Source organism: Crinia signifera, chromosome 4 (genome assembly GCF_055691185.1).
Source record: "Crinia signifera chromosome 4, ASM5569118v1, whole genome shotgun sequence".
NCBI lineage: Eukaryota > Metazoa > Chordata > Amphibia > Anura > Myobatrachidae > Crinia > Crinia signifera.
In genome coordinates, this window is record NC_139220.1 from 134,857,507 (window position 1) to 134,875,531 (window position 18,025).

General features: G+C 41.1%; 1 protein-coding gene across 1 annotated transcript in view; it reads right to left on the reverse strand.

Moving 5' to 3' along the window:
* ZFC3H1 (zinc finger C3H1-type containing) overlaps positions 1 to 18,025 on the reverse strand; it is an 85,102-nt gene that overhangs the window by 35,110 nt on the left and 31,967 nt on the right. The window contains exons 8-16 of the mRNA XM_083182547.1: positions 10,146 to 10,349; positions 9,597 to 9,755; positions 8,872 to 9,009; positions 7,529 to 7,647; positions 7,072 to 7,215; positions 6,694 to 6,868; positions 5,937 to 6,068; positions 5,261 to 5,809; positions 4,123 to 4,232 (exon numbers count right to left, since the gene is read on the reverse strand). Coding sequence (XP_083038673.1) covers positions 4,123 to 4,232; positions 5,261 to 5,809; positions 5,937 to 6,068; positions 6,694 to 6,868; positions 7,072 to 7,215; positions 7,529 to 7,647; positions 8,872 to 9,009; positions 9,597 to 9,755; positions 10,146 to 10,349 — 1,730 coding nt within the window. The remainder of the gene's footprint in view (positions 1 to 4,122; positions 4,233 to 5,260; positions 5,810 to 5,936; positions 6,069 to 6,693; positions 6,869 to 7,071; positions 7,216 to 7,528; positions 7,648 to 8,871; positions 9,010 to 9,596; positions 9,756 to 10,145; positions 10,350 to 18,025) is intronic.

An 18,025-nucleotide genomic window follows, 5' to 3' on the forward strand; every position in this document is an offset into this window, starting at 1 on the left:
GCTTTCGGCGAACTGTGAACATTGAATAGGGTGAATCACATTTTCAGTGAAACAGATTCAGCGCAAGGAGTGAAAACAGCCCGATTCGCCGAAAAAAAACGGAGAATTGGGAGCATTGAATACTGGCCATTGACAAAAGTTAGACATGAGTTAATCTGACAGTGACAAAAGTAACAATAAAAATTTTGACACGGAAAACCAGTATGTGTACATGGACACCGTTAAGTACACCGCGTGCACTTGCCATGCTTCGAGCGGGATGCGGTCATTTGGTCTACAGCATGATGGTCGATAGTCATTATGTCGACATGGGAAAAGGTAGATATAGGAAAATGTCAACATGGTTCTAGGTCTAAAGGTCGGTAGTTCGACAGGTCATTAGTTCGACAATGTCTAGGTCGATAGTCAAAAGGTCAACATGGGTTTTTTTAATGTTTCGTGAGCCGTCATGTGCCGACAGGCGGTATTTCATGCCCTACCATCCACTAGGGCATGGTGGGAGAAACAAAATAGTGTGCCAAGCGCAGCGAGGCACCTTGCCCAATGCACTGAAAGCGCAGCGAGGGCATGCGGTGCACTTGAAACTGTGTCCATGTCGACTGTGTTGACATTCAGGTTAAACAAAACTGAAAAACTCATGTCGACCTTTTCACTGTCGAGAGACATTGTCGAAAAAATGACCTGTCGAACGAATGACCGGTCAAACTAAAGGCCCTTCGACTTCGAACCATGTCGACTTAGACCCATGTCGACCATCATGCTGTAGACGAAATGATCCCAACCCACTTCAGGCACACTATTCTATTCTTCCTCTAGGACCACTGGGATGGTAAAGTCGACAATTCGGTTTAAGGAAAAAAAAAAAAATAATCGGTTGAGTGCGAAAGCATGTTTAACTTTTCGCACCCACCTATTGACTGTGACTAGACATGGTCTGTCAGCCATCTGGAAACCTATCGAAGCAATCAATTTTTACTGAAACCTAGCTAAGGAGAGATAAGCAGCACCACAATCTACAAGATGCCTCATATTTGATCAGCTATGGTCTTTGCACCAGCAAACAGGCACTGATAGGAAGAGAATTTTTTTTATGTTAGAAGCAGCAAAGTACAACTTCTCAGCACAATACTTACTATAGGGCTAAAGTTTATTACGTCAGGATTCACTAAAATATGGTAGAAGGGAGCCACCTTGTGTACATAGATGTTATAACTACTGCACAGCAGGAGAAGAGCGCTACACAAGCATGAACATGGTCCATAACCCTATGTGCCTCACAAGACTAAGAAAATAAAACACTAACAGGATATTGTGGACTACACTGCTATCCACCTCAGTGACAAATGGCTTGAAAAGAAATATTTGAATTCCGAAGACAAGTCCGATACAGAAAACTCAACACAATCTATAAAAAAAAATGCAAAATAACTACAGCAATTCCTAAACCATGGATTTGAATAAAATGCAAAAACAGTGCAACCCGCTATGGCTACACTTGCTTTTTTCTCACATAATTTATGGTTTCTTATATAGCGCAGCATATTCTGTTGCAATTTACAATTGAAAAAAAACAGTGATTAAACAAACTGGGTAGAAACAAACCGACAGATCGGAGGGCCCTGCTCGCAAGCTTATAATTCATAAATGACCGCACTGCATATACATTAATTTGTGTGCCCACTACTCCTTAGTTATTATTTTTAAATATTTAACTCCTGGTATAGAGAATCATTCACAGATTTTGCAGGAAAATACCACCATAAGAAGAGGGCTCAGAAAGAGTTGTAAACCATAAAAGCAAACTTACTAAGGTTACAATTCTAAATCCGCAATAGAGGCCTAAAAATCATGTGTGACAAGCGCTGCCATGCAGCTACTGTGCAGGGTGAGGAGATTGTGTGACAAGCAAAGCTGTGTGGGGAATGTGCGGGCGTTGTGTGACAAACCACTTGAATTGTGTGCAATCCCCCCTCAGCAGAGTTCATCATAAAATAACCCCCTCCTCGTGTGCGTGGCACTGGTGTGCGGGGTAGGAGGGGAGATTGTTTGACTAGTTTAACCAGCAATACTGTGCAGGAAGGGGATTTTTGTGACTAGCAGCGCTTCTGTACTGGGGAGAGGCAGATTGCACAACAAAAGTTGCTGAGGAAGTGGCCTATGTGCAATACAGGTTTTCTACATTATTTTTAACAGTAGAAGTTACATTTTTCAACTGTAGAGAAGTAAGCTGGTTCGTTGGTTTAGTGTATGAGCACTGTTTTAGTTGGCCACACAATTTAAAAACTTGGTTAAATGATTGTATTAAAGTGAATCTATTGTAAAGCCAACTGAAAAATAACAATGTTTCAAATTTAAAACTACCTATATGAAAACCTGATGAAGGACTACCAATTACAGGCCAGGGGACTGATTCATTACCGTTTGCTGCTTAACAACGCCCACCAACCGCCCACCGCATCCCCTTGGTAACATGCGAGGGTATGTGTCTGAAAAAAAATCCCCTCGCCGACCATCGAATGATTTCTCTCCCCTTTGGAAATAAGAGTCAGTCTAAACTGACATATTTCCGTTTAGAGTCCACACAGCAGCGTTGCACATGAGGATAATCGCCCATGCGCAGAGCTGCACCATTGGTCCCCAGCGTATTTGCCCTGATGATATTGAATCACCCACCAGTAACCCTTTGACACACTTAGGCGGAAATTTATTAAGATCGAATAGGTACGAATGCATTCATTCGTACCCATTCCATCTGTTAGATGGTCGGGAATCCCACATCGGCTAATTTACAAACATGCATACGTCATCGATAGAACATGGCCGTATGCGGCCACAGTGTTCTAGGTCATCGGTTCAAATATTTCTCCGTCTCACAACTATTTTGGCCAGAGCTTATTTATTTGCTATTGAAAAAAAAAAAGTTTGCCAGGGATATTTTTACTTCCATTTTTCAAATATTTAAAAAAGTTACTATTTGCATTTATTTTACTCTTTTACTGATCCATGTGGAACAATGTATGATTCCGTCCCAATCTTGTCACTCAGCAAGAGATTAGAAAAGGTAGTATCCCCATTTCCCATCACACATGACCAAACTAGACTCAAGTGACTGCATCACATGGAGGCCTGTTGGCACACGCAGACAGCTGTAATTACTTTCTGACTGAAGTGACAGGTATGTGAGATTTCCAGCAGATAATGCTCAGACATGCCAATCACCTGGTTGCCGCACACACAGCCATATCAAAGACAACGTGCAGAATTTACTCTAAGTCCACTCTGATGGCTTGTACAAGGTCATCAGTATTCAGATAATAAACCCACAGATGACATTTGAGTCTTGAGAAACAGCTGCCATGTTTTTTTGGATAAGGAAATACAAGATCATTCTTGAACACAAAAGTAAACCTCATAATTTTAGTGGGTGAAATAGACCACGCTGAAACGCTCAGCTTGTGACATTTTATCACTAGGTCATGAAAGGAATGTAAGCTTGTATGTAGTCAAAAAAAACACAGGTAACATTTTACTATTGTAAACGCAACGGAATCTGCTGCGCTATATAAGAAACTGCAAATAAATAAATAAATAATAAGAAAAATTCTCAAAGGCTCAGGGGGAGCGCATTTAGCCCCATTAATTAAACCAAAAATCAAGCAGCTAATTGAACATCCCCCCATCCTTAAAAATAATAAAAAAGTCACTTAAAAAGGGGCAATTCAGTTGTTTTGGTACTGGAAACTAGAACGTACCTTATGGCAGCTAGTCAATTGTTCGGCCATTTAGGTACATTCGCTGCTGGAGCCAACGTTTGGGTTAGCAGCCTCTTGAGGTGGCAAGCAGAGAAGTGCGAAGTGCCCTGTTAGCGAGCCTAGTAAAGACTCTTTTCGTGTTGCAGGCATTAGTCGGATTTAGCCACCCAATGCTTTTAGGCTCTTAAAAACTAATGGGCTCCCAATCCGAGCGACAACTGAATTGTGCTAATGGTACGCATTTAAATATCTGAAGAACTGGACCCCGGTTTTAAGAACGTTATGAAACGCAGGATATTTTAAGCCACCCTACAGAGTATATGCACACAGACTGGATTATGCCATTCTGTACATACAGTATTTTTCTTACCTATAGGATTTGAAAGCAAGAAGGGGACTTCTATAGTGGCCAAAAGGCAACGGTTTTGCATCAATCTGTTTTGTCTGTGTTGCAAATAACTCCACATCCACTGGTATTTCCTGGAAAATATATCAACTGTGTGAATTAAAATAACACAAAAAAATCCTAAGCACAGCAACCAAAACTGGAGGAAAAATAGTAAGGTAATGATGTGCAGACACATTCCAGAATTGGCACTAAACACTTTCGTATAGAATAAAAGCAACTAAGTATTTAATCAGGTCTCTGTCTGCTACACCCAGATGTATTAAAAGATTACGTTTTCCCACATTCACAGGCAAAATTCAATGATGAAATCAAATTAGAAAATCAATGTTGGTCACGTTTAGAAATATATTAAGTTGAGCCAAACTCTCCAGCCTATTAATAGTTACATTTCAAATTTTGGACTTTTTACTCTGCTGAGCAAAATGTTTTTCCCTCCATTTGTTTGACTATGTATTCTATTTACAAAGTGTGCGCACGGAAATGAATAGCCAATTGAAACAAAAAAAAAAAAAAAAAAGAGAAAGAAATAGGGGGTGAAATGTAATCGGATGAGAGATTTGATAAGAAAACTCCAGGTTTTTTTAAAGCGGCAATCATTTATACTGCAAAACCAGTTTGAATTTGCAGTATAAATGATTGCCGCTTTAAAAAACTTGGGAGATTTCTTAACAAATCTCTCACTTTCTGAATCTCACCCGATTACATTTCGCCCTTAAAGTCAGTTGGGCAAAGCCTTAAGATTTGGCCAAGTGTTTCTAAATGCTCTTAGGAATAAATATGTTTTTAAAAGAAATCTAAAAATTATTAAATCTCTAGTTCTTTATAATCACAGGTAGATAACTTAACATGTACATTTTGTATTGTACAATAGTTTGTTTACTTCCATAAAGCGGTTCTTATTTCTCTCTCAACTAACAATATGCCATCTGTGTTCTAACAAACTAGTTCCATTACCAATAACGGTTGGAATTGTATTTGCAACAATCACATCATAAGTCAAACATGTGAGAACACGCTTCTATTCAACATATTTAGAGGTTGACATTTAAAAGTACTTATATGACAAGACAGGTCAACCAGGACAGATTAAAATAATCACCTTCCCTGAGGAGAGTTTGTCCTGAGACACTAGTAGTGCATCGCCCTTTGAAAGTAGCTCTGTTAGGTTGCCAGTGCTGGAATGAAGCCTCCTAAGCTCATCAATATTTAATCCTAAGAAAAGTTCTGCTCCCTCTACGGCCACCTTGGAAGGCGTGCTAGAACTCTCCTTATGTGGAGTATGCTCTGCGTGCTTTAGATTAGGTTTGGTAAAAGAAGTTGAGTCACGGAATGATCTCCTCCGTTCTTTAACAGAGACTGCCAAATCTTCATCTTCCAGCTCATTTTCCTCAGTGTCTAATGTTATTTTGTCTTGAGAGAGGTCATGCAGAGAAGGCTGTGGGAGTACAAATTCTGGCTGCTCTTCTACCACAGTGGGATGGTGTACAGCCTGCTCTTTCTTGGCTTGCATTTCTTTTAGCTTTTGAATTTTAAGAGCATATTCCTGTTCCAGTTCTTGCAGTCGTTTCTTCTCCAACGCAATAGCTTCTGCAGACTGTCTGTTGGGGCTGCCCACCAGCCCAGTATCTGGTTTAAATATTTTATTTGCCTAAAAATAAATAGGAGTATTTATTCGGAGATTGATAAACTTAAAGAATTCAGAACATCAAAAAAATGGAAATACTTGTAACTGGTTTATGGATAAATAGGATTTGTGGAATAAAAGCCCAACATACAATAATACTGCCGGGCTCCAGTTTTCGCTTCCCAAGCTCCTGACTAGCCATTGCTTTTGCCCGTGCAATTTCTTCTCCAGATTTCAGAGCAAAATTCCTTTTTATTTTAACTCTGTGCTGCACTTTAAGAATCTAAAAAAAAAAGGAAAAAAGGTGTTTAGGCAAAAAAAATGTAACACAAAATATAAAAGCAAATACAACTCAAAATGTTACGACATATGACTGAAAATATAAGCCTAAGGGCAGGACATCCATCTAGCCCCTGCACCGATAATCATTACATATGTGACCAGTAACAAAGAGAAGCTCTCCCAATAAAAGCTGCCCTTCGTTATAGACCACTGTCCATGAACGTCCAGGTTTCGGCCCAGGACTTCCTCTGCGCATGGGCCGAGTGACACTGATTCCGCAGGGGATGCTGGGAGAGATAAGATCGGATCCCTCTACAGCACCTATGCTGAAAGAAGTATCATAGTCTTCTATAACTCTCTGCATTGGAACCACCGTGGCCAAGGGCATAATACAAATGGGAAATGCCTTCAAAGCCCAAAAGCGGTGTTTCTGACGCATTTCCGTCTAGTACATCCCACACCAAGTAGAATTAAAACAAGATAAGAGATGAGACATTAACACATCTGAGTAATACTACATAAGCATGGTCAAAGAGCAGTAACATACTACAGAATAGCTACAGTAGTATTATGTGCAGAGTCCTACAGTAAATTAGATACAAATTTAAAAAATCATATGTTAACACCTGTTCTTGCAGCCTCTCCAGGAACATCTGATTTGCATTTAGGAACTTCTCCGTTGCATGTAGCTGCTCTGTGAGTCTGGCGATTTTTAACTCTGCGGTTTTGATAGATTCCTTTTTCTTTTCCTCTTGTAGCAACAAATTTTTTAGGAGAGACTCGTCCTTTACTAGGAGCATTCTGTTTAAATACATAAAAGTAGATTGAACTAAAGTTTTAAAGGCTTACTAGCAGCACTGCTGAGAAATGGTTATGTGAAGAAGTGTGAAAGCATAGACCCTTTCAATGGGTTTACACTAGAGCTTGGCAAAAATGCAGGTTTCCCCTACCCCTCTCCCAAATCATCATTCATTTTTGAACCATAATTTGTGCTACTGGCTTACTTTTGTTTCATGTGCCTTGACTCCGCTTCTGTCACCTTTGGATCCTTTACAGGTCTTCTGTTTCCATCAATTTCTATGTCAGAATTAGCTGGGGATGAACTTGTTCTTGACTGGTCAGGTTTTAAGAGTTTTTGTTTTTCTCTACTGAACAGGGGAATAAATTATAGCAATAAATAAAGAGAACATTAGCGTAATGCCGCCCATACACGTCCCGATGCGGGCGTGCGTTCTCTGCTTAACTAGCATCCATAACACCGCATTGCATGCCTTGTGCATGCAATGCGATGCAATGTGATGAAAACTAAAGTACAAAAAGTATGTGCAGCACATACTTTCTGTACTGCGCGATGAGGTGCCGCGGGAGCGCGCACCTCAAAAGCACACATCGTACAGCCCGCATTGGGACGTGTATGGCCACCTTAAGACTTGTAACAAATTGGCAATGACTGATGGTTACCTGGCAATCTCTTCCTTCAAGAGACGGTATTCCATTTTCTTGTCATCTGGCAATGCCTCAGGGGTCCTCAATGGGTCATTTTCTTTTTCAGACTTTGCAGGAGCTTTTGGTTTGGATGCCTTCAACAGTGGAACAGTGAAAAATAAATGTTAATGCATAGCGCCAATAGTAAAGGAATTCAAGTCATTTTCAATAAGATCGCACGGTTCACAACAAAAGTATCATTCAGAAGCTGTGAAAAACATTTTAAGGCTGGTCATTGAAGAAAAGAGGATATCTGACAGAATGGACTAATAATATATTAATTATCAATACCCTTATGGATGAAAGCTTGAATTTGTTAACAAAAAGGAGTTGAGAAAATTCCTTATAGAACAAATATTTGAATGACTACATGACAAACATACAACAGCTATCAAAATAGAATGGAGAAGCCAATCGGATAACCTTTAGCAAAGCTATCAAATTTTACCCATTATTTGGTGATAAATCATTGGGATCTGGGATACCTTTCCAGGCCCATATGTTATCATAGAAAAACGGGGCTGATACCAGGAATTCACCAGCAGTCAGTGACAATTGGTTAGTCACAGAAATTTACTACAACTAATATACCCCTATAACCCACTTAAGTTTTACTCCCAAACAATCCACATTTTTCCTACTGAACCCGCTTGATAACGAAGGTCGTAATACTACATATTATCCTTATGTTATATGTAAATGACCATGGTACCTCAAGAATTGTGTCAGGGGCAGTGCAATAGAGTAATTTGCCACTGAGCTCCAGCTGTAGGAACCACCCAGCCTGACCGCAATTGCCTCTGGTAAAGAGAGTCCAGCCACCTCTGTAAGCAGCGTGGTACAGTGCACACTCTGAGTTAGGGGGATATTCAATCACCGGTGAGCATTTCCCGTCGGGGAGATGCCTGCCAGGCCCTATTCAATGTGGTCTTCCCCGACAGTATTGAGCAAGGTATCTTGGCAGAACGAGCCCGAATGCAGAACGAGCCCAACATCACAAGCTGGCTTCACAAGCTCGAATATTCCCGGCCACGCTCCCTTCTCGCTCCCTAGCAGGCGGGATATGAAGCTGCGTGTGTATACATGGAAGTGTATGAGCATATGTTGCTTTGCGGTGTGTTTGTGTGTGCATAAGCAGGTGTATATGCATATCTGTATGTGTGCATATGTGTATATATGCGTGCATATTAGGATGACTAATCACTATACTTAAGAAAGAAGGTTGGGGGGGGCATCTTCACACTTGCGCCTCCGAGCCTGTTATAACCTTACGCCACTCTGTTCTATGCACTATACACAATATATAGAAGATCACTCACTTCTGCCGTTCTTCTGGCCTCTCTGATCATAGATTCCAGTCCTCCGAATACTCCAAGAGCTGGACTAGCTGGCTCTACATCAGATTCACTGTCATCTGATGCATTCAGAGTTACAACTACTGACTTGTGTTTTGGGAGCTGTAGTGAAACAGACACAAAAACCTATGAATCATCTATATATCTATATATACACACACGAGTTTTGGGGTCCGGCACTCCAAATTAAAGCTGATGGCTTGTGCCCTCACTGAAGCGGGGAACCCGCTGCAATACTTGACTTGAAAACAGTTTGAAATAAAAAAACTGAAACGTTGTTAGCCACTGCCTCAGTACTAATGCAGCCCACACACGCACCGATTCCAGCGTGCGTTGTGGGCTTAACTAGCACACACAGCATCGCATCGTATGCCTTGTGCATACGATGTGCATGCGATGCGATGCTGTGCTAGAAAAAGCTAGTACAAAAAGTATGTGCAGCACATACTTTTTGTACTGTACGATGAGGTGCCGCGGGAGCGCGCACCCCATCGTACAGCATCGCACCGCCGGCATCGGCGCGTGTGTGGGCTGCTTAACACTCTGGGCAAAAAGTCTTACTCGGGCAATAGTTAAGGACTTTGGTTTCTATTGAAGCAGTGATTTAGCCTTGTGTTTGGGAATTAGTCAATTAGTGGAGAAACGACACCACCTAATTATTATGTTTGTGTGTACTGTGCCTAACATACCTTTATCACACGTCTGATCGGTCTCAGAACTCTCACTATCTGAGTGGAGGTCTTGCGATGTGATGAAGAGTTAACACTGGCTGTTAGGTTGATCCTTGGTACTGGCATAATATTTGAAATTAGAGGTGGTGACGGAGAGTGGCTGTTACTAGTAGCTTCCTATGAAATAAATAGGTGTAAAATTGACAATTTAATAAAAAAAAAAAACAAGATTGCCCTTATCCCAAAAGCAGGAGGGAAAAAAAAGCCCCACAGCTGCAAATCCCAATGGATCCTGTTAGCAGAACAAGTAACACTACGAGGACACTATGAAAAAACATTTGCTTTCAATAAGTTAAATCAGTATTCAATCTGATAATATGGAATGTGGCGATGCATTATGCACACACACGTTGAAACAATCGCATTTGCCATGGGAACAACAAGAATATTATACTCTACTTTTGGATTACAGCATCTAGACACAAAATTGCTAAACCATCTGTCTTTTTGACAAGGCTACACATGACAAATTGTTACACATGCAGCCCTTTACTTTCTGAACACTACCTCTGGTTTGTGAGTCCTTTTGTTAGCCAAAGACTTAAGAAGTTCTTCACGTAGCAACATTTCCTCTTCCTCCTCTTCATCTGCAAAAGGAGGCTTAGGAGGTTGCTCTGGCTCTTCAGGTGGAAGAGGTGGAAGTGGGAGAGGCACTTCATCAGGCTTTCTGGAAACCAGTGGATCATACATTTGGCCCTCGCAACGAGGAGGCTGAAGACACAACAAAACAGTTTGTTTAATACAGTGATTTTCAACCTTTTTACCTTGCGGCACACTAAATAAGATTTTAAAATTGCCAAGGCACACCATGACATCCCCACAGGGCAAAACACATTGGCCCCCACAGGAAAAAAAAAAAAAAAAATATTGGTCCCCATATAAAAAACAATCACACTGGTCCCCACAGGTAACAAAAATAAAATACATTGGCCCTTTACATGAAAAGAAGAGACCAGTAAATAACAGTTAAACTGGTGGTGGCTGTAAACTGGTTTGGGCATCTCTAGATCTGGGGGCACACTTGAGAACAGCTCAAGGCACACTAGTGTGCCACGGCACAGTGGTTGAAAAACACTGGTTTAATAGAATGTAACATTGTACTGGAACTTAATATAATTAAGCATTCCTATTTTTCTAATTGTAAGCGGGCATGTTCTGATCTTTCCTCCATTTGCCTCAGTGTATTAACACAGAAAGCACAAGTTTTACTTGAACTTTGTAAACCCTCTGAGTGCCATCATCTGTGCGCAACGTGCAAACCCTACCTAAAAATGCCAGCATCGCTAACATTTGTTATATAAATTCAAATAAACTTATGTAAATTAAACATAAAAGGTCATTATCATGAACAGGTATCCAGGGTTCGCAAATACTCGCTATAGCGTATATTTTACCCACTTTGGATAACGAGGGACTCATCTTTTATAAATGGCTGGGTGCCCTGGGACCTAGCCATTTCGGCATGCACGCCGTGTTAAAATGTGTGACAGGGGAGGGATCTGTTTCCCCCTCAGTTGTGATGCAACCGTGGAGAAAACACAGCGTGACTTACGGCCGCTTCATACATCTGCTGGGCGCAAAAATTAAAGGATCCCTGTCACCGCAGAGTCATAGGCAGCATTGCACGGAAGCCGCGTAAGCTGGCTCCTGCACTGTGCCTCAACAACAGACAGCTGGAGCCAACACCAGAAGCAGCTGCTCAGCAGGGGAACAGAGCTGCGGCTGGTTTGAGGACGGAGCACGAGGAACTGAAACCAGCATTGGGGGCTAGAACCAGGGAGGTGTGTCAGTGAGGACGGAGTAGACCCGGGCAGGAAGTAGAGGTAAGAGGGGTGCGTTGTCCATTTAGCAGGCTGCTTGGCTGTGTCATGTAAGGGGATTTATTGCTAGCAAGACTCGGGCTGCAGACTTCCCTCTCCTACCTCGCGGTGCTGCTCTCATGTGTGTCACTGTCACCTCCTCCAGGCTCTGAGTGATGGCTGTTAATGGCCCACTTGTCCCCTCCTCCCCTCAATGCATGGCTGGCAGAGAGGCTGCAGCTCACCAATTAACTCCTAACAGGCAGAGCTGCCTGTAGCAGAGGAGCCTATAGACTCTGCTGGGATTTCACTAACACTATCCATCCTGTTCCTGCTGCCATTACTTTTAAATTAGTTCTAGAAACAATGGACAGGGGCAGAATCCTGATTGGTGCAGCACAGGTGTCCCTATTCCGACATTATGCCTTTTTCTAGTATATGTGTATCTTGCTTTATGTGAGTGGGCAAATTGCCAATTGATTACCCCAACCCACAATAGCCACAGTTTTGGGGTGCCCAAATCTATGTTTGCGCCCCCCCCCCCCCCAAAAAAAATAGGCTCAGGCTGGCCCTTGGCTCAGGGTATATGCCATATGGAGGAGAGGAGGAGGCTTCTATATGTGCCATGCTGGGGAAGGGGAGAGGAGGCTTTATTCTGTTGGGACCCAAAAAAGGTCAAGTAGGACCCCGATTTTTGCAAGAGGGGGTCCCAGGGACCCATCATTTTGGGGGGTTTTCGCAATCACTGGTATCAAGAAAAAAATATAGCAAAATATAAAAAAGGGGGCGCTGGTATGGAATGCAGCTGATTAACACTGTAGCAGCAGCAATGTCTCAGGGATAATATTATAAAACGCACTGATGTGCATAGTGTCCCAAGACACTTCTGCAGGAACCATGCAGGAGATCCAAAAGGCCTCAAGATCATTTGAATAGAATCCATACCCTACACAAAAAGAGGGGGAGACGGGTTCAAAAAAATGATGCAGGCAAGAGGTCTTCTGGATGTTTATGATGAATACTGTGCACCCAGAGGGCCTAAATGAGGCTATTGATTTAAACAATGCCACACAAACATGTAAATAATTCTAAATATATGTAATTCATTTTTTTTTATACGACATTTGTATGCCATTTCGTTTAGTAAATAAGCATGCTTATTTCATTTATTAGAATAGAACAAATACATTTAAATTTATTTGAAAAAAGAACCAACAACTCATTTCTCCATTAAGCGCAGCAAACCCCCATGTTGAAAGAGTTGGGGTTGATACACTGCGCTCACTCTTATGTTGGTGTTCTATTGCAGGCGCTGCCAGGCTCTCAAGGGTTTCCCGGTACCTTGTTTCCTGAAGTATTGTTTTGCTAGGGCTTTGGCGCAGCCTATCTACTGTGTTGATTTTTTGTGCGGGTGTAGGAATAAGGAGATTTCTAGACAACTGGAAGTGACAGAAATAATATATGGCGCAGTGCTGCCCTGATGTAACCACTCACGTAAGTGTCACCCACACTTAAAATACCGTACAGACAAAGAAATTGTGAAGTTGGTATACAATGAGGCGCAAAAATACTTAGAAATACAACAAGATGTGATCTTCTTTTTGCTGTAAGCGATCTTTTTCAATGGATTTTAGGGTCCGAACCGTTTTTTCATTTGCCGGTATTGATCCCAGAAAATAAAACAATAAAGAATATTTTAACAACGTGTATAGTGTCTATTGCAAATATTTCTTTCAAATATAAGCAGTGTGTGCGTACCAAACTCACGTTTGTATACGCTGGTGTCAAATTTATCAAGGTATCTTTCTTGGTGATGTTCAAGAAGCAGAAGATTTTTGCTTGAAGCAAACAGTGATTCTTCCAAGTCGTGCTCAAGAAGAAAGGAGACAAGACAACACAAGTGCAATGTGTAGATCTGTTGTATTTCTACAAGGTGTGTCTAAATGTGTGTGAGGAGCTGGATTAGCGTACCTCACTCACCAATAAGTGATGGGAAAAACATATATAAAGGTTTCTTTTATGAAAAGAATGGGCGTACCCCAACTCACGGTATTCAAGGTGTTATTCAAGCATATAGAGGTATCTTTATATCTCCTCAGGTTTTTGCAGGAAGCAGGGGATTATTTTGCTTGAAGCAAAGGGTAATTCTGGCAAGTGGTGCTCGGAAAGGAAGAAAAAGGTGCAATATGTAGATCTGCTGTATATATAGATTGGACGTGCAGAATTCTATGTGAGGAGCTAAATTAGCGTACCTCACTCACCAGTGAATAATGAAAAAAACATATGAAAAGGTTTCTTTTATGAAAAAACTGGGCGTAGCCCAACTCACGATAGTCAAGATGTTTTTCAAGCGCATAGGGGTGCCTTTTTTGTCTCCTCAGGATATTGTGCAGATGTCCCTCGATTGATCTCGGAAAGAAGTTTTGATATACCAAGAATCAGGATTTATCACAACTGTACAATCTTAATTTTAAGAAAAGAGGACGTTTATATGAGGTGGGCGTACCAAACTCACACTTTGTGTGTTGGGCCGTCCACACATAAAGGTTTCTTTGGATTCACCAGGGTATAGGGCTGATGTGTGCTGTCGCCATATATTGTCCAGGGAACATATAAAGAGAAAATATATCCCCAATGTAGACACAGCCACAATAAATATAGGTCTACGTTAAACTAAGGGTACGTGGCGTACCTTACTCACCACTTTGGGTGGTGGCACTAAGCCCGTAGCGGTTTCTTTATAGCTTTCCAACCACACAGATATTCATAGGCGAGTTTTTTATAAAAGTAAAAAAGAGCTTTAATCCAATAGATCCACATAAAACAGGAAATGGCCCACCATGGGTACAAAAAATATTAAAAACAGTCCAATGGGACACCACAAGGGTGTAAAAACACAATTAAAAGCAAAGGCAGAACTAAGTCTGATACATACATCCAGGGGGGGTAGGTGGCTGTTCACTCCTCTCCAATATCATTCTGATGATATTGGAGAGTGAACAGCCACCTACCCCCCCCTGGATGTATGTATCAGACTTAGTTCTGCCTTTGCTTTTAATTGTGTTTTTACACCCTTGTGGTGTCCCATTGGACTGTTTTTAATATTTTTTGTACCCATGGTGGGCCATTTCCTGTTTTATGTGGATCTATTGGATTAAAGCTCTTTTTTACTTTTATAAAAAACTCGCCTATGAATATCTGTGTGGTTGGAAAGCTATAAAGAAACCGCTACGGGCTTAGTGCCACCACCCAAAGTGGTGAGTAAGGTACGCCACGTACCCTTAGTTTAACCTAGACCTATATTTATTGTGGCTGTGTCTACATTGGGGATATATTTTCTCTTTATATGTTCCCTGGACAATATATGGCGACAGCACACATCAGCCCTATACCCTGGTGAATCCAAAGAAACCTTTATGTGTGGACGGCCCAACACACAAAGTGTGAGTTTGGTACGCCCACCTCATATAAACGTCCTCTTTTCTTAAAATTAAGATTGTACAGTTGTGATAAATCCTGATTCTTGGTATATCAAAACTTCTTTCCGAGATCAATCGAGGGACATCTGCACAATATCCTGAGGAGACAAAAAAAGACACCCCTATGCGCTTGAAAAACATCTTGACTATCGTGAGTTGGGGTACGCCCAGTTTTTTCATAAAAGAAACCTTTTCATATGTTTTTTTCATTATTCACTGGTGAGTGAGGTACGCTAATTTAGCTCCTCACATAGAATTCTGCACGTCCAATCTATATATACAGCAGATCTACATATTGCACCTTTTTCTTCCTTTCCGAGCACCACTTGCCAGAATTACCCTTTGCTTCAAGCAAAATAATCCCCTGCTTCCTGCAAAAACCTGAGGAGATATAAAGATACCTCTATATGCTTGAATAACACCTTGAATACCGTGAGTTGGGGTACGCCCATTCTTTTCATAAAAGAAACCTTTATATATGTTTTTCCCATCACTTATTGGTGAGTGAGGTACGCTAATCCAGCTCCTCACACACATTTAGACACACCTTGTAGAAATACAACAGATCTACACATTGCACTTGTGTTGTCTTGTCTCCTTTCTTCTTGAGCACGACTTGGAAGAATCACTGTTTGCTTCAAGCAAAAATCTTCTGCTTCTTGAACATCACCAAGAAAGATACCTTGATAAGTTTGACACCAGCGTATACAAACGTGAGTTTGGTACGCACACACTGCTTATATTTGAAAGAAATATTTGCAATAGACACTATACACGTTGTTAAAATATTCTTTATTGTTTTATTTTCTGGGATCAATACCGGCAAATGAAAAAACGGTTCGGACCCTAAAATCCATTGAAAAAGATCGCTTACAGCAAAAAGAAGATCACATCTTGTTGTATTTCTAAGTATTTTTGCGCCTCATTGTATACCAACTTCACAATTTCTTTGTCTGTCAAGAAGGAGATTTCGTTTGTGTAGAAAATGTAGATATTTATTGATTAAGGAAATTGTGCTGGAAGTGATAGATAAGGTTATCTAATTTACTTTGCTTGGTGGAGAATTGCACCTATATGGGGTCCCCTATCAGGGGAAATTCCACTGCAGTGTCACAATTTGAGATTCCAGACAGGGATTCAGGTGATCCTTATATGGCACCTTTAAACCTCCGTAGGTCTGTTGTTACATGATCTACGGCAGTGGCAGCCAACCCTAGCCCTCGAGAGCTACCAACAGTTCACATTTTCCAGACAACCTAGCTGCTGCACAGCTGCACTCATTTATCACTGACATTTTAAAAGATACACAGATGGAGCTAATTAGCTCACTTGTGATTCTGTGAGGAGACCTGCAAAACATGCACTGTTGGTAGCTCTCGAGGACTAGGGTTGGCTACCCCAGATCTACGGTCTCAATTGTGATGTGCCGTGGAATTATAATGGGTGTTGTGTTGCTGTTGGCAAAGGTGGAAAGGAGCCAGTGATGGCTTACGGCAGTTCTTCTGAACTCCGTTACAATCTCATAGGACAAGACACCTATGAGATTGTAACGGAGTTCAGAAGAACTGCCGTAAGCCATCACTGGCTCCTTTCCACCTTTGCTAACAGCAACACCACACCCATTATAATGGGTGAGGTTTAAAGGTGTCATATACTGTAAGGATCACCTGAATCCCTGTCTGGAATCTCAAATTGTGACACTGCAGTGGAATTTCCCCTGATAGGGGACCCCATATAGATACAATTCTCCACCAAGCACAGTAAATTATATAACCTTATCTATCACCTCCAGCACAATTTCCTTAATCAATAAATATCTACATTTTCTACACAAACGAAATCTCAGTAGATAGGCTGCGCCAAAGCCCTAGCAAAACAAAACCCCCATGTTACTGTACAGTTTATGCTGTTCTTTTACAGATCAAGTACTGAAGACAAGTTTTCACAAAAATAACCACATTCTCCAGTTCCTACACACAGAGAACCCCCCTTGCTGAGCATATATTTTGCAACTCTAAAGGTACTTTTTTTTTTAAATATATATATATATATATATATATATATATATATATATATATATATGTTCTGTTGCTCCTCTTCCTGTGAAGAATGTCTCTCACCTGTACCTTGTTAAAGCCCTTGATATATTTGAAAGTTTCTATCATGTCCCCCCTTTCCCTTCTCTGCTCTAAAGTATACATATTAAGATCTTTTAGTCTTTCCTGGTACGTTTTGTGATGTAGGCCATGCACCATTTTAGTTGCTCCTCTTTGTACGGTCTCTAATGTATTTATATCCTTCTGGAGGTATGGCCTCCAGAACTGAACACAATACTCTAGGTGAGGTCGTACCAATGACCTATACAGTGGCATTATTACTTCTTTCTTTCTACTGCTGATACCTCTCCCTATGCAACCAAGCATCTGACTTGCCTTCTTCATTGCTTTGTTACATTGCCTACCTGCTTTTAAGTCCCCTGAAATAGTGACACCTAGATCCCTCTCTTCCTCAGTAGTTTCCATTATAGTGCCATTTATACTATATTGAGTCTTTGGATTTCTGAGACCCAAGTGCATGATTTTGCATTTTTTGGCATTAAACTGTAGTTGCCATTCTCTTGACCATTTCTCTAATCTGCCTAGATCCTCAATCATTTGTTTTACCCCTCCTGGTGTGTCTACCCTGTTGCATACCTTTGTGTCATCTGCAAAAAGGCACATTTTACCCTCAATTCCATTTGCAATATCACCAATAAAGATATTAAAAAGCACCGGTCCAAGTACAGATCCCTGGGGTACTCCACTTGTAACCTTTCCCTCCTTTGACTGTACTCCGTTTACTACAACTCTCTGTTTTCTGTCCTGCAACCACGCTCTTATCCATTCAACTATCTTAGAATCCAATCCCAAGCTTTCAAGTTTATTTAACAGTCTGCGATGTGGGACAGTGTCAAAAGCTTTACTAAAGTCTAGATAAGCTACATCTATAGCCCCACCTTGATCTATTACTTTAGTCACCCAGTCAAAAAAGTCAATAAGATTTGTTTGACATGATCTTCCCCCAGTAAACCCATGCTGTTTTGGATCCTGTAAATTGCTGGTTTTGAGAT